At 36.7% G+C, this 20,353-nt stretch overlaps 1 protein-coding gene across 1 annotated transcript; it reads right to left on the minus strand.

The window, feature by feature from the left end:
- Nucleotides 1-1,090: 1,090 nt before the first annotated feature.
- LOC123548650 (DNA replication complex GINS protein PSF3-like) lies at nucleotides 1,091-19,240 on the minus strand. The gene is made up of 4 exons (XM_045336112.2): nucleotides 18,952-19,240; nucleotides 12,171-12,303; nucleotides 11,103-11,244; nucleotides 1,091-7,684 (listed from the first exon to the last, which is right to left on the minus strand). The coding sequence occupies exons 1-4, from the start codon at nucleotides 19,049-19,051 to the stop codon at nucleotides 7,448-7,450; spliced, it is 612 nt and encodes a 203-aa protein (XP_045192047.1). The 5' UTR covers nucleotides 19,052-19,240; the 3' UTR covers nucleotides 1,091-7,447.
- Nucleotides 19,241-20,353: the final 1,113 nt, after the last annotated feature.

The raw sequence follows: 20,353 nt of genomic DNA on the forward strand, positions 1-20,353 counted from the left end.
ACTTGCCGCCAGCAGACTAAAGATTAAAACTAGCATGAAATATTTTCCCCAGTCACGATGACGTACAGAGTGCTGAGACTAGGACATAAAGGGCCAAGGTCACATTTGAAAGCCAAAGGTCATGATCCATGATCACGATATTTTACTTACCTTCTTTGTTTGGTCTGAAGCAACAATGCCTGCCACCCCCTTAGGTTAATATAGTGAATACAGATCTATGAATCCTTGGGTTGAGAGTTCAATCGCTAGGCGAGTCTTATATTCTCAGATATGATTTGATAGAAAATACTGTGTTGGATATCAGTCTTCATCTGGATAATGTGAAATTTGTGGTTAATTATAAAGAAATTGGTAGTTATATGTGAAGAGGTTAGTGATAACTTGTGGAGAAATGGATGGTTACTTGTGGAAAATGTGGTGCTTACTTGTGGAGACGTTGCTTACTTATGGAGAAATTGGTGGTTTCTTGTGGAGAAGTTCATGATAACTTGTGGAGCAGTTGGCAGTTAGTTGTGGAGAAGTGGTGATAACTTGTAGAGCAGTTAGTTGTGGAGAATGTAACTTGTGGAGAAGTTGGCAGTTTCTTGTGGAGCAGTTGGTGGTGACTTACGGAGTAGTTAGCAGTTAGTTGTGGAGAAGTAGTGATAACTTGTGGAGCCACTGGTGGTGACTTATGGGGAAGTTGGCAGTTCTTGTAAAGAAGTTGGTCATAACTTGTTGAGAAGTTAGTAGTAATTTGTGGACGACACTGGGTAAAGAAAATGAGCTTCATTACCTAACTGAAATATTGAACATCACTTGGCTGGCTGCAGAAACCTCATATTATTTTAGATATGGTACCAGATTTGCTAGGGGGCTTCCTCACACAAATATATTCATTGGCAGGACATGAACCACTAATTATGGAGGAGAAAGAGGTTCCAAGTTAGTGAACTGAATAAAATATCAACTGCATGATCTTATGTTTCCCAGTGCACACAAGCAAAAAAAATTTCAAAAACAGTTTAACATAAGAATGCTGAAAATTCAAAATTAAGTGCAAGGGCCATAACTCCTCTAAACATCATTCTCTCAAATGAAAGTACATCTCTTTCTGTATATATTTATTACATTATATACAAGCACAACAAACAAGTCAGCTCAATATCATTAAGCAAAATGGAAAAACATGAAGACAAAGAACTTTTTTTTGAAAAGGTCATGAAGACACTAATAATCATCCCATCATGAACCAAAGTCAATTTTTTTGTTCATCTGAACATCAACACCGACCCAAGTATAGGTCATATGGTGACATTCCAGCTATTTTATGGTAGAGGAAGACCCCAGGTGTCAGTGTAGGCATATCTTCTGCATGGTGTGGCACCCAGGTAGAACCACAAGCCTTCCAAAGCCCAGTTTCCTCATATAAAAGAATTCTACCCACCAATCCCAGTTTCCAAACGACTACAGAGTATTTTCTTAGTGATTAGAAGTGTATGACCATAACCACTTTCCCACAGAGGCCCACTTTTCTATAAGATTTAATATAAACAACCGACTCAATTATACGTTAACCAGCAAAACAAAATTCTGATTAACAAGAGCTCGTAGAACCCGAAATGCCCCCCTTGATGCATTCAGTAATTGCACAAGGAACAGAAATTATTTGCTCACTGTGTGTCATCCGGAAATGGTTTAACTGTTCCGGGTCACTGTAACCTTGACCTTTGACCTACTGACCTCAAAATCAATAGGGGTCATCTGCTGGTCATGAATAACCTCTCTATCAACTTTCAGGATCCTTGGCCCAAGCGTGTTTGAGTTATTGTCCGGAAACCATTTAATTGTTCCTGGCCAATGTGACATTGAACTTTGAATTAATGACCTCAAATTCAATAGGGATCATCTGCTGTCATGACCAACCTCCCTATCAATTTTCCTGATCCTAGGTCCAAGCGTTCTCGAGTTATTGTCCAGAAACCGTTTGACTGTTCCTGGTCACTGTGACCTTGACCTTTGACCTACTGAACTCAAAATCAATAGGGGTCATCTGCTGGTGATGACCAACCTCCCTATCAACTGTCATGATCCTAGGTCCAAGCACTCTTGAGTTATCATCCGGAAACCGTTTAACTGTTCCGGGTCACTGTGACCTTGATCTTTGACCTACTGATCTTAAAATAATTGGGGTCATCTCCTGGTCATAACCAATCTCCCTATCAACTTTGATGATCCTAGGCCCAAAAATTCTTGAGTTATCATCCGGAAACCATTTAACTGTTTCGGGTCACTGTGACCTTGACCTTTGACATACTGACCTCAAAATCAATAAGGGTCATCTGCTGGTGATGACCAACCTCCCTATCAAATTTCATGATCTTAGGCCCAAGGATTCTTAAGTTATCATCCAGAAACAGATTGGTCTACATACTGACCGACCGACATCTGCAAAACAATATACCCCTCCTTCTTCGAAGGGGGGCATAAGAAGTTAATAATATTTTGAGGAACTTCAAACAAATCAACTGCACAGAAAGGTCTGAAGATACTTTAACCTTTATAGTTCCTTTGTTATCCTCTGCCAAAGGCGGCGCCGCGGCGGGATATAGTTATGATGTTTTCAGTCTGTAACAATATCTATGACATGGTGTGAAGTATTTGTTTAAAACATGGTAAAAATGTCAACTGCTGTAGAAAAATGCTACCCTGCAAGTTTCGGCCACACTGCTTGAGAAAGGCAAGATTTATGGCCCTTTGGACATGTATATTACATATAAAGTGTTTTATTGCACTTTCTGTCTAGAGTCATATCTCGGACATGACTGGAAGGATTTCAATAAAACATGCTTGAAATGTTAACTGCTATAGGGAAGTGCTACCTGCAAGTTTCGGCTAAACTACATTAGAAAGACAAGATTTATTGCCCTTTGGACATGTATATTACATATATAGTGTTTTATTCCACTTTCCGTCTATCTGGATTCATATCTCGGACTGCTATAGGGTCATGCAGTCCTGCAAGTTTTAGTCAGATTGGTTGCAGAAGACAAGATTTATGGCCCTTTGTACTTGTATAAATAGTACGTAATTAATCCATTTTCTGTCCATCAGGAATCATATCTCAGACATGGTTGGAAGAATTTCAATAAATCATGGTATGTCAAATGCTATAGGGCAATGCAGCTCTACAGGTTTCATTCAAATTAGTTGAGGAAGAAAAGATTTATGGCCTTTGGAATTTGTTTTGCGTATATGGTATTTCTATTCCATTGTTTGTCCATCTGTAGTCATATCTCAGAACTGGTTCGTAGGATTTCAATAAAATATGGTAGAAATATTAACTGCTATAAAGCATTATGGCCCTGCAAGTTATAGCTGGATTGCTTGAGGAAGACAAGATTTATGGCCCTTTGTACTTTATATATATATATATATATATATATATATATATATATATATATATATATATATATATATATAGATATATAGTACATACATACCGGTAGTCCATTGCCCACCCAGTCATATCTCCGACATGATTCCATGGATTTCAACAACACACAATAGAAATTCTAAATGCTGTAGGGAAATGCTCCCCTGCAAGTTTTAGACAGATTGCTTGAAGAAAACAAGATTTATGGCTCTTTGTACATCGTTTAAGCAGACTAAACCTGGTAAATAGGTAGCCTTCATAGAGACCAATTGTTATAGTTTCACTTTAGGTAGCTTGGGTCAAAATCATTGCCACTAAATATCGAAAAATGGTTTTCATTAATAATTTAGAACGAGTAGCTTTAAAAAAAAAACTGAAATCCAATTGCATTTAAGTGCATTTTGTAAGCAGAGACTGCTTCTTCAAAGGTGAAACTTTTATCCCATTTGGCAGGGATACAAATTCAATAAATTTGCTTGTTTGATAATGTGAAATTATTTACTTGCCAAGGCACAAAATTGGTGGTTTTGACCCAAAACGTATTTTTGTTGGGCCATGGATGTCACCATTTAACAATAAGATTTCACAGACTTTCACTTGTTCAATGTAATAGTAACAACTACAAAAACAAGTACCTTAGAAACAAAGGACTTTGCAGCATGTGGTTTTCATGACAAAATAAAAACAAGAGGACCATGATGGTCCTGAATCGCTCACCTCTTCCCATATGACCCAGTTTTGAGTATGACATCGTTTTTTCTATTATTTGACATAGTGACCTAGTTTTTGAGCTCATGTGACCCAGTTTTGAACTTGACCTAGATATTATCAAGATAAAAATTCTGACCAATTTTCATGAAGATCCATTGAAAAATATGGTCTCTAGAGAGGTCACAAGGTTTTTCTATTGTTTGACCTATTGACCTAGTTTTCGAAGTACGTGACCCTGTTTTGAACTTTACCTAGATATCATCAAGGTGAACATTCTCACTAATTTTCATGAAGATCCATTCACAAGTATAGCCTCTAGAGAGGTCACAAGGTTTTTCTATTTTTCTCAGTTTCAAACCTGACCTAGATATCATCAAGGTGAACATTCTGACCAATTTTTATGGAGATCCATTCACAAGTATGGCCTCTAGAGAGGTCACAAGGTTTTTCTATTTTTAGACCTACTGACCTAGTTTTTGACCGCACATGACCCTGTTTCGAACTTGACCTAGATATCATCAAGATGAACATTCAGACCAATTTTCATACAGATCCCATGAAAAATATGGCCTCTAGAGAGGTCACAAGGTTTTTCTATTATTTGACCTACTGACCTAGTTTTTGAGGGCACGTGACCCACTTTGAACTTGACCTAGATATCATCAAGATTAACATTCAGACCAACTTTCATACAGATCCCATGAAAAATATGGCCTCTACAGAGGTCACAAGGTTTTTCTATTATTTGACCTACTGACCTAGTTTTTGATGGCACGTGACGCACTTTCGAACGTGACCTAGATATCATCAAGGTGAACATTCTGACCAATTTTCATGAAGATCTCATGAAATATATGGCCTCTAGAGAGGTCACAAGGTTTTTCTATTTTTAGACCTACTGACCTAGTTTTTAACAGCACGTGACCCAGTTTCGAACTTGACCTAGATATCATCAAGATGAACATTCAGACCAACTTTCATACAGATCCCATGAAAAATATGGCCTTTAGAGAGGTCACAAGGTTTTTCTATTATTTGACCTACTGACCTAGTTGTTGAAGGCACGTGACCCAGTTTCAAACTTGACCTAGATATCATCAAGATGAACGTTCTGATCAATTTTCATGAAGATCTTGTGAAATATTTGGCCTCTAGAGAGATCACAAGGTTTTTCTATTTTTAGACCTACTGACCTAGTTTTTGAAGGCACGTGACCCAGTTTCAAACTTAACCTAGATATCATCAAGGTGAACATTCTGACCAATTTTCATGAAGATATTGTGAAATATATGGCCTCTAGAGAGGTCACAAGGTTTTCCTATTTTTAGACCTACTGACCTACTTTTTGATGGCACGTGACCCAGTTTCGAACTTGACCTAGATATCATCAAGATGAACATTCTGACCAACTTTCATAAAGATCCGAAGAAAAATGTGACCTCTAGAGTGGTCACAAGCAAAAGTTTACGGACGCACGCACGGACACCGCGCGATCACAAAAGCTCACCTTGTCACTTTGCGACAGGTGAGCTAACAAATACTAAATTCTGTTTATTAATACCTTTTTCATATACCATTTCCAGTCTGTTTATTAATACCTTTTTCATCGACCATTTCCAGAGCAAAAATTAGATGCGGACTATACATTACCGCGACCTATACACACCAAAATACGGTATATGAAATCTTTAATCTTAATTTATAACTTTAGGCCAGATACAGCTCTTACAGAAAGTGAACTTTAACAAATATTGTAAAAGAATCCAATTTTCTAACTTAATAAAATGTCATTATTCTGACAAAATGCATATCAGAATTATGGTTCTTGGCCAACACTCATGCACTTGCCTAATGATGATAAACAGTGTACAAAATATCAAAGCTATAACTTTATAGCTTTTTGTGAATGAATGGATCTAACAAAAATATTAATCAATACCAACACCGAAGATCGAGTGACAACAATACCTCCGAGTATTTTTAAAATATCAGACAGGCTAATAAAAAGCGTTAGTATGCAAAAGTTGTCCCATAAAAAATCCTGTCTTTCTTTTCATATGAAGGTACAAAATTTAGAACAACAAAAATTTATTAGTATAGTTTAGAAGCCTGCTCGTTTAAATTGCAAACAAAAGTGATGGGAATCAGTTAAACAAGAGCACTCCGTAAGACAGTCAATGCTCGACTATTCAAATTGTTGTCCACGAAGCAGGAATATTACCCTAGATGTTAAAATATCTATAGAGTTTCAATCCAGTATCTGCATTAATTTTGGAGATAGTAACTTGCATGCAAAACTTTAACCAGAAGTTTTCGAGTTCAAAAGGGGATATAATTTTGCAAAATACATGTCAGAGTTATGGGACTTGATGGTATGCCCTCGCTTTATAAACCTAAAGAAACCTGTGTAGTTTCAATTCAATATCTGCATAAATTTTTGAGTTAGTAACTTGCATACTAAACTTTAACCAGGATTTCCGAAGTCCCAAAGGGGCACAATTTGGCCAAAATGCAAGTCAGTTTTGGGACTTGATGCTATCACCTAGTTTTATAACCCTAAAGACACATGAACAGTTTCAATTCAATATCTGCATTAGTTTTAGAGATAGTAACTTGCATGCAAAACTTTTAACCAGAATTTTCTAAAAGTCTAAAAGTGCGCATAATTTGGCTAAAATACATGTCAGAGTTATGGGACTTGACCCAGTGAGGTTGGTAATTGATCCAGAAAAAGAAAAAGTAAGTTTCAAAGCTATATGCCTTTAAATGATACTTCCATGCAAAACTTTAACGAAGGTGTGATACCAATGCTGACATCCGGATGAGTAGAATAGCTGGGAATATTCTTTGAATATAGTCAAGCTAAAAATTTAATAAATAATAATGCCAAAACAGTCACCCTTGAGCTGGATATTTCAATCTGCACATACAAAGAGTGATTGAATCTTTTTTCTTGCATGCCATATTCAACAAATACTAGTAAAATTCAAACAAATGACTTTCTTACAGCACCTTTTTTCTTTCAGTAGCGTATTACTATTAACAAAGCATGAGAAATCACCGAATTCCCAGTCTCATATGCAAGAATGCATATTCATTGAAAGACAATAATAGCGATATCATCAAAAAAGTTTCACATCATATTTGTTAATATTGCAATATCTGAAATAAAATCCTGCATAAATTCCTGAACAAATTTGAAATCTCAGCCTCCCTATACAGAAAAAAAAGCAAATAATATTATTATGAATGAAACAAAAACGTTCCATTTTATAACTAAAATAAATACACGAATAAACACATATTATATATTAATGTTCTTTAACCAACATCTTCCATTACAGCACGTTTTCTTTTTCTGTGATTTTTCACCATTTCAGACGTTGTCAATTTTTCAGTTTGTCTTGTCTCCCATCTAATGAAATCGTTGAGTCCTAACTGACCAGCTTTGAATAGAAGTCTCTCCGACTCATCCAGTTTCTCAGTGAGTTTCGTTGTATCCTCATTATAAGCATTTTGTGAAGAGTCCATCACTTTTCTAAACCTTCCCTGGAATGCCTGTAGTGGGTAAAAAAGAAAAAGAATATATGAGCCGTGCCATGAGAAAACCAACATAGTGGCTTTGCGACCAGCATGGATCCAGACCAGCCTGCGCATTCACACAGTCTGGTCAGGATCCATGCTGTTCGCTAATGGTTTCTCTAATTGCAATAGGCTATGAAAGCGAACAGCATGGATCCTGACCAGACTGCGCGGATGCTGGTCGCAAAGCCACTATGTTGGTTTTCTCATGGTGCGGCTCATATGTTGATGGCTTACAGTGATTTTGTTTGTTTGTGTTGGGTTTACTGCTGTGTTTCAACTGTATTTCAGGCAGTGAAACTTACCAAGTTTTCCTTAATTCTGTTCCAGTATAAACCTGTTCTCTGCAGGTAACTGCCAATTTCTCCAAATGAATCCGGCTGAAAGATGATTTCAGACATATTGCCTTTTATCAAACTGCCATGGAGAACATTAGCCTAGCCCCTGATTCACACTCAAGATGCCTAAATCCATAAATCAGCGCTCTCAATACAGAGCCAAGGAGGCAGGCTGTCTATAAGTGAAAATGAATCTTTTCTTGCATACCATATGGCAGTTTCTGTGTGTTTGCATGGAAGTTAATGGAACTTGACTTACATCATAGGGTGCACTATGACTCTTGTAATGGTGTCATAACTGTTCTTATAAAAAAAATTAATACTATAAGACAATAGATTTTGCAGAGTCACTGCCAAAACAATTACTAGCCAGCCAGAAATATCTGCACCTAAAACTAGTGAAATATAATTATACGTATGGTTATTACTACTTAAAACCCTTTAAGATATAACAAAAGGGTCGTGATGACCCTGGATCGTTCACCTGAGTAATATGAGCTACATGTTTCAAATGTCATGCTGATGCTAAAGTATTAAGTAAGTAGGTCAGTAGGTCACATTCATGGTCACTGAAAGTCAGTTTAAAGACAGGTGTGCAAAACTGTATACGTCATCCAAATTTCAAGGCTGTATCTTAAAAAACAAGAGCACCTCCTTGCGATACAGACGCAGTTAGAGTCACACATCATCAGAAACAGAGGAGTCTACATATGAGCCGCGCCATGAGAAAACCAACATAATGGCTTTGTGACCAGCATGGATCCAGACCAGCCTGCGCATCCGCGCAGTCTGGTCAGGATCCGTGCTGTTCACTAATGGTTTCTCTAATTGTAATAGGCTTTAAAAGCGAACAGCATGGATCCTGACCAGACTGCGCGGATGCGCAGGCTGGTCTGGATCCTTGCTGGTCGCAAAGCCACTATGTTGGTTTTCTCATGGCACGGCTCATATATACACTAGAAAAATACAATAAAAGGTCTGCTTAAAAAACATTGACAAGGCCTGTTTGTGTGCAAGCCTATTCCTTCACAAAGTTTCCATCAGTTACAGTACATACCTCTGAAGACATTGTCAGCAGCTAAGATTTTCATTCCAAGGTGAGGTGAAGACACAGAATTTCTTCATTTTTACAGAATTTGATATAAAATGCATACCTGACATTGGGACTGAACACAAGTGAAAAACTAGAATGTGTCTGTAGGACACAGGGTGTGCCCCCCACTGGTACATTTGTCACAAATAAGGGGAAATCATTCAAATGTTTGCAGTCTTAATGGGGTATAACCTAAAAAAAATTAAAAAATTATGAAATGGATTCATTATTCTATACAATATACTCTTTGAGCTATGAGCATCACAAACAAAAAATCCACTATTTTGGCTATTTCAAGGGCCATAACTCTGTAATAAACTCTAAAATTCTCAAGAAGAATGCCAGGTGTGCAAGGTCACATTATGATTAAGACTCAAGCAAGGTTTCATGAATTTACATTAAATATTTTTTGAGTGAGGCACATAATTATGCGAAAATGTGCATTTTTGACTATTTCAGGGACCATAACTCTGGAAATAGGGGGTGGACCCAGATGAAAAATAGGAGGTGCGCAAGTTCATATCATGATAAAGATTCATGCAAGGTTTCATCAATTTATATCAAATACTTTTTGAGCTAGGCGTGTCACAAGGTGAAAATGTGCATTTTTGACTATTTCAGTGGCCATAACTCTAGAAATAGGGGGCGCACCCAGATGAAAAATAGGAGGTGCGCAAGTTCATATCATGATTAAGACTCATGCAAAGTTTCATGAATCTATATCAAATACTTCTTGTGCTAGGCGTGTCACAAGGTGAAAATGTGCATTTTTGACTATTTCAGGGGCCATAACTCTAAAAATAGGGGGCGAAGCCAGACGAAAAATAAGAGGTGCGCAAGTTCATACCATGATAAAGATTCATGCAAGGTTTCATCAATTTATATCAAACACTTTTTGAGCTAGGCGTGTCACAAGGTGAAAATGTGCATTTTTGACTATTTCAGGGGCCATAACTCTAGAAATAGGGGGCGGACCCAGATGAAAAATAAGAGGTGCGCAAGTTCATATCATGATTAAGACTCATGCAAGGTTTCATGAATCTATATCAAATACTTTTTGAGCTAGGCGTGTCACAAGGTGAAAATGTGCCTATTTCAGGGGCCATAACTCTAAAATTAGGGGGCGGAGCCAGACGAAACATAGAAGGTGCGCAAATTCATATCATGATAAAGACTCATGCAAGGTTTCATTAATTTATATCAAATACTTTCTGAGCTAGGCGTGTCACGAACTTTGGACGGACGCACGGACGGAAGGATGCACGGACAAGAGCAAATCTATATGCCCCCATGAGTGTGCCCCCACCACTCATGGGGGTGGGTGGGGGGGCACAACTAGTGCTCGAACATGTTTTGCTGATCCCGTCGAGTTCGCGTTAACGAAGTTCGACTGTAGAAAGTCTACAGTACATACATTGACCAGAACTTTGGCAATATCAGGTGAGTCTACAATACATACCTTGAGAAGACTCTTGGCAGCATCAGATGAATCTACTATACATACACTGAGAATTCTTTGCAACATCAGGTGAATTTACATACCTTCACAACAATCTTCTAGTTTGTTTGTTTTGGGTTTAACGTTGTTTTTCAACAGTATTTCAGTTATAAACGTAATGGCGGGCAGTTAACCTAACCGGTGTTTTAGTATCAGTAAAAACCTGTTCTCTGCAAGTAACTGCCAACTTCCCCACATAAATCAGAGGTATAGGATGAATGATTTAAGACACAATCTCTTCTATCAAATCATCATGGAGAACATACCCCTTGCCCGGTGATCAAACTCACGACCCCTCTATCCATAAATCTGCGCTCTCCCTACTGAGCCAAGCTGTCGGGCTATCTTCTACAGTACTTACCAGTAACTTTGAAAGAACCTTGAAATTTCTCAGGCAAAATGTACAGTGCACACATTAATTTTAATGCAAACTTTGACAATATGTGGCAAATCTGCAGTTCATACCTTGACAAGAATTTTGGCAATATCAGGTGAATCTGGCAACTCAAATTTTAGCAAGTGTGTCCCAAAACTGTAGTAGTATGGTCCCAGCTTGTGAAGGTCAACAACAGAGGAATCTGCTGTTAGTATCTCACGGTAAGACTCCCTGAATGTGGAAATAACAAGAATTTCATCTGGTACAGTAAAGTACAGACAAGAGAAAGCAAACATCATTGTAACTGGAAATAACAAATGTTTATGTACAGCACATTGCCTCTACCCAAGAGGTCGGGTGTATATCATGGTGAAAGGGGAATTTAATACCTGGTCCCCACAATATGCCTTGAATAGGTGCAACAACTTGCCAGTGGTCCAAGAAGCAGTCAACAAAGCTTGACATGAATTCTTAAAATTTATAATATACAGTGGGTTGATCCACAAGCATCTAAACATAATTCTACAACACAGTGGATCTAATTAATTTAATCCTTATTTTTTGAAACATTATGATTAACTGATATATCTGGTAGTAACTAAATGATAAGTATACTTTCATTTCAGGAAAGTATTTAGCCTGCTTTCAGATAGTCTAAAGGTGTCCTGACCCTTCAGATAAAGCTAGATAGTCACTACAGAAATGGATCCTTGAAAGACTCTACTGGTATTCAAATGATTTGCAAAGAAAACAAGTGTCACAGGGTGACAAAAATGTGAAGCTGGACTGGGACTCAAACCCGTGGCCTCAGAATACCATTCCAACGCTCTACCGACTGAGCTACCAGCCAGCCTAAACATTTTCTCCCTGTTTCAATATTTAAGCCCTTTACTGTGACATACTGCCCCGCTAACTTAATTTCTAATGGGATTGAGATCAAGATGAATATGATCTTGGAGTATAGTCATGTTGGGTACCAAATGTCACAGGGCGAGAAAAATGTGCAGCCAGACAGGGACTTTAACCTGGGGCCTCAGAATACCATTACAATGCCCTACCAACTGAACTACCTGGCTGCTTTCACACTTTCTATTCGCCATTCAAGTCCTATACCCTGACACAATGCAGTTATATACATTTATAAAAGTAACACATACCTGTAATTTTTGGGCAGCTCCACACTCACCATGTGACGTTTACGGCTGCATAATGATCGTGCCATCCAGTATGGAAACTCAATTTTAGTCCCAGGATTTAAATGCTCACTTGTAGAGCTTGAATCCAAATACCCTAAAATGCATAAATATTTCATGTAATTATCCAAAGTTGTAAATATTTGTAATAATAAATTTAAACTGCAGCATTTGTTTAGCAGAAGTAAGAAAATAAAGGATTTCTTAAAACGTAACATGTATCTGAATTTGAGATCTGAAAAACGTAAAAACTCTATATTCCATGGATCCATGTTTAAGCATTTTCACAAACCAAAGGTCCTCCACAACTGGTTGAACCTCTGGCACACTTTGTTGACATTTTTTGTTTAGTTTACAATATGTAAATGGTAAAAAAATGTGAATGTGCCACCAATATGTGTGAACATGCCACAAACATATTTACCATTCCCCAGATTTTGCCACTAGTCGCAAACATGCTGTGACTGACTTGATACTTAAAATTCACAGGATATCTGCACTAAGACCAATGATTGCAGTTTAACTGCACAAAGAACTTAGAAGATTATTCCTTTGATTAACTGTTCTTGAAAAGATCTGACCTCAACAGGTAATAATTATTGTATTAAAGTCAATTAATTTGTAACATTATCTGTTAGGTCAAAGTAGGAGTCTGAAAAGTTAATTACAATGTTTGTAATTTGTATCAGTTTCTTCAGTTTTGCACTATTTATATGCAGAAGCTAGTTCGTGGGGAATTTCTGTTGGATTTTGCTTGTAAATCATGACTCTTGGTTTTATTGCTGGATGCTCACAGCAACTTGCTGGCTGGATGTTTGCAGTATCTTGTTCGCAGAATGTTAACAGTTGTTATTGGATAATCAAAGCTTTTACATGATGACCCGCACCCTCTGAAACAGCCAGAATGCTTTCTCTGAGCATTGAACCAGGACTTGTGATCCATTTGTACTAGTTCTCAAAAACTAAGGCAATCTCTGAAAAAGCTCCTCTTTTTAAATTAAGAATAGGTATAATAATGTGCCTGCACATCAAAATGTATTACATTAAGTGGTTACTATTTCCTTTAAGACAGTAACATATTACCCCAGTGATTTTAAATAAGCGAATTATGTGCCCAAATCTTCAGATGTGGATATTCTCATTTTAATGTGAATAATACAATTTTCTTTTTACTCCTTTTCAACTGTCATACGGCCAAAATATGCATAAAATTTAGAAACAGGACACGACTGCAAACGAAATTTTTCTAAGGCTCGGATCAATGAGAAGACTCAGAATTATGAGAAAGAGGTATAAACATATTGTCTTTGTCATGTATAATAGTATAATATAATTAATTATAATATAATACTTACAATGCAACAATATATAATTAATTATGATATTATAGTTAACTGCCTCAGTAGCTCACTGGTAGGGTGTCCACTTTGTGTGCAAGAGGTCTGGGGTTCAAACCCTAGCCACATCATACCAAAGACGTGAAAAATAGAAGTTGTAGCTTCAAAGTGCTTACCATGCAGCATTTAAAAGGATGACAAGCAGGTAAAATAAGCACTGGCAAGTACCTGTTACTGGTTGCACAAGAAGACCTTTAATAGCAGCTTGTGTTGTGATTATATATGTGATGTTAACATTTATCAAGTTGACATAATATTAATCATGATAATCATAATCAAAATGGCAGTACTGTTGCCAATAACAGGTAAAACAAGAGGGCCATGAAGGCCCTGTATCGCTCACCTGACCTATTGACCTAAAGATCATCAAGATTAACATTCTGAACTTCTGAAGCAGTCTAAAATAAAAAGTGCTAAGACTGCACGCGATTTACCTGGCCGCACTCAGCGTGGGTTGTGGTCCGATACACATGTGTAGAAGAAATGACTTACTGAACAAGACTTAGTGCTATTGTATTGTAGTAACCTGGAAGCATATTCAGTTAAAATAGCAATGCATCGAGTGGCGCCTGTGCAATAAACTTTTTATTACAAAATCGTGTGCATGGTCATAGATTTCCATTCTCTGTGTAACAAGAGCCAAGTGTTCTATTATTTGCAACATGCTGCGACAGAACTATGTGCCTTTTAAAACAGAAAGGCACTACACACACTAGGTATAGTCCACCTGATTTGAAGCGATCCTAGGAAATACTGAGAAACTTTTTTCATATGGGCAATATCCCCACTCGCGTCAAACACTCAAAGACCAAAATAATTGAACAATTTCTGATGAAATTTTCATCGCTGCCGACGCTTTACATGCTATAAATTTAAATGCCGATTATTTCACAAACTGGCCATAAATTTAAATAAAACTTATCGAAAGGTGATTCAATTCCTCATTGATTTATGTAAAAATTATCAAAGAATATCCAACATTACGAAATTTCTAGTGATTTAAACCTATGTATCATTGTATGTTGACAGCTAATATGCACAAACGATAAAACCAATAACTTTACATGACTGTGTACTGTGATTTATCCTCAATTATTTTGGCCCTTCAAAGTTTGACGCATAGATTCCTGTCACAAATATAAAACAATCTGAACGTCAAACTATTTTGACTAATACTAGGTATTACCAGACGTTCACGAGTCTAGGGACAACTTCCAGTTATATTAAGACAAGATACTGCATGAAGTTTCAAAATGAATAAATAAATGGATGAATATAATCTATTACAGAGTTTGTTTTCTCACAACTAAAAGCAAACTTATAGTTCAATGTGTAAAGACAACATCGAGTATGCGATATTTTCCATGACCGACATCCGTGAACATTTTACGAAGAATGGATACATGTACATCAATTTAAAATAAATACATGAAACCTTCGAGACAAAACCTGCGGTAGCAGTTTTATTTTATTTCGTTGAGAGTTGCTGTATAACAAGAGCTGTCCGTAAGACAGCCAAGCTCAACTATTCCAAATATTGTCCCAGAAGCAGGAAAATATTACCCAAAAAGGTTAAATATCAAAAGAGTTTTAAGTTCAAAAGGGGGAATAATTTGACCAAAATGCATATCAGTTATGGGACTTGCTGCTATCAACTAGTTTTATAACCCCGAAGGCACATGTGAAGTTTCAATTCAATATCTGCATTAGTTTTGGAGATAGAAACTTGCATTTAAAACTTTAACCAGAATTTTCAAAGTCCAAAAGGGGGCATAATTTGCCCAAAATACATGCCAGAGTTATGGGACTTGATCCAGTGAGGTTAGTAACTGATCTAGAAAAAGAAAAAATAAGTTTCAAATCTATATGCCTTTTAGAAATAGCTGTATGTACTTGCATGCAAAACTTTAACCAGAATTTGCTAAGTCCAAAAGGGGGCATAATTTGGCCAAAATGAAGGTCAGAGTTATGGGACTTGCTGCTATCAACTAGTTTTATAACCCCGAAGACACATGTGAAGTTTCAAATCAATATCTGCATTAGTTTTGGAAATAATAACTTGCATGTAAAACTTTAACCAAAATTTTCTAAGTCTAAAAGGGGGCATAATTTGCTCAAAAAACATGTCAGAGTTATGGGTCTTGACCCAGTGAGGTTGGTAATTGATCTAGAAAAAGAAAAAGTAAGTTTCAAATCTATATGCCTTTTAGAAATAGCTGTATGTACTTGCACGCAAAACTTTAACCAGAATTTTCTAAGTCCAAAAGGGGGCATAATTTGGCCAAAATGAAAGTTAGAGTTATGGGACTTGCTGCAATCAACTAGTTTTATAACCCCGAAGACACATGAGAAGTTTCAAATCAATATCTGCATTAGTTTTGGAGATAGTAACTTGCATGTAAAACTTTAACCAAAATTTTCTAAGTCCAAAAAGGGGCATAATTTGCTCAAAATACATGTCAGAGTTATGGGACTTGACCCAGAGAGGTTGGTTATTGACCTAGAAAAAGAAAAAATAAGTTTCAAAGCTATATGCCTTTAATTGATGGCTGTATGTACTTGCATGCAAAAACTTAACCAAGGTGTGACGCCGATGCGGACGCCAGGGTGAGTAGAATAGCTAGACTATTCTTTGAATAGTCGAGCTAAAAACATGTATACACATCAATGTTCAAATCTATAATCTAGTATAATAATAATCTACATAGATTTAAGTGTATATGCACATGAATGTATTTATTATGCTGAGTCAGAGCTATCTTGAAATAAATACCTGTGATATTTTGCTTTTGAAACTAACCGGTCAATTGAAAAATACTTTAGGGCGGAGTTAACTACAAGCGTGATCAAATTAACCTCTCACCGATAACTAGAGTGACACCTAGGTCATTTACTACCAGCGTTTGATGTAAACACCCAATCTGACTAAAGTACTTGATCTTCTAAACGAAGATCTGAGAACGACACATTCACATTCGTCTTCTGTATATTTTGGATTTCCAATATTGCTATTTTTATTTTCGCAAATCTATTTTTGTTTGAACCAACCAGACAACTTGTTTCAATGTCAAAGAGTAAGAAAAATTTGCAGTTAATCCAGGGCTCGATCCCGGGTTCTCTCATTTACAAAGCAAGTGCCCTACCGACTGAGCTAACCGGCTATCTGACATCTTTCGACATAAAAATTGTTGATATCAAAACCCACGGCTTTTAAAGCTTGCAGGATATTGTAAGGTAGCTTTTGATTGGCTAGCGGAAGGGTTGTCAGAACGAGGCCATGAATAGCTCGTTGTCAGATCCTATGCGTAGCGTAATAGGAGATGTACTTTAGTCAGATTGTGTAAACACCCATTCGGCAAGTTTTTCTGAAATTGGCAGTACTCCCCTAAATTCTGAATTTTTAGTACAGCTAATTTATTTGTGAATTCCATTGATGTAAAATCTTCAATGAAAAATCCGTCATCCAGCGATAAGAACACTGTCTCGTATATAAAGCGTGCTTAGTTTATTGGTCAGCGGGTACATCGTCTGCATTCAATTAAAGCATGCAGTGAAGCGTGGTGATTTCAGTTGTTCTATCATGTCTATATGCTGCCATTTGAGAACTACTTTCTTTTGGCGAAGAGTGAATCTATGGTGGTTATCAAAAAATCGATGAAGCCGAAATTTGTATATGTATATATATATTGTGGTTCCACTGGACGGAATCCATCCAAAAATGATGTGAGAGCTACACCTTGTCACTATATATCAATGGAAAATTCTTAAGGTAGGTAAAGGTAAACTTCACTTACCATAGCTTTGTGAAACAATGAACATAAGCTCTGTAAAGCTTTTTGGCGACCTTATTTTAAGAACAGTTAAAACCAATTATACCTTACCCCCAGCAATTTGCTGGTACGCATTTACAGCTGGGTTGGCTGACGCAATCATGACGAAATGCCTTGCCAAAGGACACACTGCAATGGAAGTAGCCAGGAATCGAACCCGGGCCTTCACCTCCATAGGAAAGTGTTTTAGCACTCTCATCCAATGCAACCAATATTTTCAGAAGCATTTAAAATTAAAATCGAAAGCTGTGGGTTATTTGGTTCAAAATGTAAAGAATTTCAAATAGAAGAAATAATGGTTAAATCATGTTAACACGGTAGTCCAAGTAATTGTACTCAAGTCAAGAGTTTAATATCGTTATATTTTTGGCAGTGGCTAGAGAACCGGAATTGGTTCCCTACACTGCGAAATTATTCGTCCGGAACCGGTTCTCTAAGCAAAATACCGTGCATAGGCTAGGGAACCGGAATTTTATTTCTATGCATAATGCTGCCGAAATCCACTTTGTTACTTGGTAAGTGTCATGCATATTATTATCTTAATTAATTTTATCATGCCCTTGCATTTATCTGCATTTACTGTCTCCAAAAGTGTACTCGCCACATCTGCCGTATTGGAATGATATAAACTAGTACGAATGAATGCGTGAAACTACTTTGCAGTTTTTAAATGTTATTAAATTTTGCTTTAAACTTGTACTATGTTTAAATTATTTAAATATAAAATAATATTGGTTTGTATTTGCGTCATTACATGTTTATAGATGAACAAATTAATTTAATTGCCCTTAAAACTTCATACAGATTCTTTGATCACTTTAAATACTTGTTTGTAACACCTCGGCATTTCACGTTTAGATATGTAATCAATACTAATTAAAAGAAATTACTTAATTTGTTTTAATCGTTTCTTTTATTGTCTTATACCTTTTAAGTTTAAATTTCAAGTTTATTTTGGCTCCAGTGTCGACGATTTCGCATTCATTCGTACTAGTTTATTTTATCATTCCAATATGGCGGACAGTATGCGGCGAGTACACTTCTGGAGACACAGTAAACACAAATAAATAAAAGGGCATAGCTTGCTGAAATGGTAAAAATAATTAACTTATTAAGATAAGAATATGCACATGATACTTACCAAAAGAAACAAAGTGAATTTTGACAGTTTTATGCATAGAAGTAAAATTCCGGTTCCCTAGCCTATGCACGGTACTTTGGCTAGAGAACCGGTTCCGGATGAATAAGTTCGCTGTCTAGGGAACCGATTCCGGTTCTCTAGCCACTGCCTATATTTTTTTGACTGGTCGATATCCCCCTCCACTAGGTAAGTGAAATATCAGAATGTAAAATCAGTCTACCCAAGGTCTCATTAATTAGACTATTAACAAGGCGGCGCTTTATATCCTGCCGCAGTGTACCTGTGGCTGTGCATGAAAACATGGAATCTGTGAAAAATTATCACGAAAACTGATGACATATCAGTTTAACAAAAAAATCTTCAAAATGTCGTCTTACCAAGTCTGTATATTGGCATTTCTATTTTGCAAGGTATTTTTTCATTTGTTGAAAGGATGTCATTGAGGTCATAATAATCGTCTATCGCTTCCAGTGCCATATCAGACTTCGAATACTTATTTCTTTACGTCTTTGAAGCAGCCGCCAATCTAGAGTTGGGAGAAAAGTGTATGGGCATTCACCTGAATAATTTTTACGTTCATATCTAGGTACAATTTTTTAAAAAGTGCTTTATAATTTCATTTCATGTTATAAATAATTTTGTCTTTAAAGAAAAAACGTTGTTTTCCTCAACTAGTCTATGATAATTACTCAGACAAAAATGTACAATACACACTCCCCAGAAAGGGTGACGGGTCAAAACGGCCCAAATCCATGACGGTACGTAACCAAAACGGCCCAAAACCTAGACGGCCCATACCATGACGGACCAGTTTTCATTAATAACCAAGAATAACCAAGAATTTCAAATAATTCTTTTTATTTATGTTTTATTAATTTACATAGCAAAAATGACAACAAATTTTATTATACATATAATTGGACAAGAGGGCAGGACACGAAAAAAACATAAAAGTAATTAATTCATTTATAGTGATAGAAGCATTATGCAGATGATTATAATAGGATTAATTACGCACATCAATAAACAGTCGGTGCACTTTAAGAGAAGAGACCAATCAAACTGCGAACATAATTATACTGAATTGCAATCAATCAGAAAAAATAATTGTCCCTTAATATAATTTTATTCTAAATCAACTATGATCTTACAAAATAGCATCTTTAATTTGTCATAACGGTATATTACGGTATATTTAATATATCTGGGCCGTCCTGGACTGGGCCGTCTTGGTCTGGACCGTTTTGGATTTGGGCCGTCCTGACCCGCATTCCCAGAAAGTGGGTTTTCCCAAGTTTTCTTCTTCTTCTCCCAACCGGAAGCTGCACGTGTTTTTTGTTTTGTAAACATTACAGAAGGGAAGGTGTTATTTCAGGTTAGTTATGTTTATCATGTTTGGATATAACGCATTTTTTGAAACAGTAACTAGTTAGAGCCATGAATCCACCAAATGATTGTCGTTTTGGGACTTTATCAGGAATAAATCGGGTTTCATAATGACAGTTTATCCGAATTATACTACACTCGGACTCAGTAGAAATAGCTGGCTTGTTTATTCTGATTCTGTAGATTTATATGATTTATAAAACATCTAGGCCTACACTACCCCCAAATTTGTTTACAGCAGAAAGAATAATTAATTGACTGTAACAGCATATTTTGCCGACTTTCTACCAGTTACTCAACTTACTGTCAGCATTAGACACTTGGTCACATTATATAAACTGTCATTATATAGGGAATGCAAATTGTTGGACCAGTGATATTGATACAAATCAT

This window comes from Mercenaria mercenaria, chromosome 6 (genome assembly GCF_021730395.1).
Source record: "Mercenaria mercenaria strain notata chromosome 6, MADL_Memer_1, whole genome shotgun sequence".
In the NCBI taxonomy this organism is placed as follows: domain Eukaryota; kingdom Metazoa; phylum Mollusca; class Bivalvia; order Venerida; family Veneridae; genus Mercenaria; species Mercenaria mercenaria.

Bases quoted from the DNA above. Each gene is read 5' to 3' on its own strand.
- LOC123548650 (XM_045336112.2), bottom strand. From the start codon at position 19,051: ATGGCACTGGAAGCGATAGACGATTATTATGACCTCAATGACATCCTT. The intron at 12,304-18,951 runs GTAAGACGACAT...TATGCATTTTAG, and splicing joins AATGCCAATATACAGACTTG to GGTATTTGGATTCAAGCTCT. The intron at 7,685-11,102 runs GTATGAACTGCA...TACCCACTACAG, and splicing joins TTGCCAAAATTCTTGTCAAG to GCATTCCAGGGAAGGTTTAG.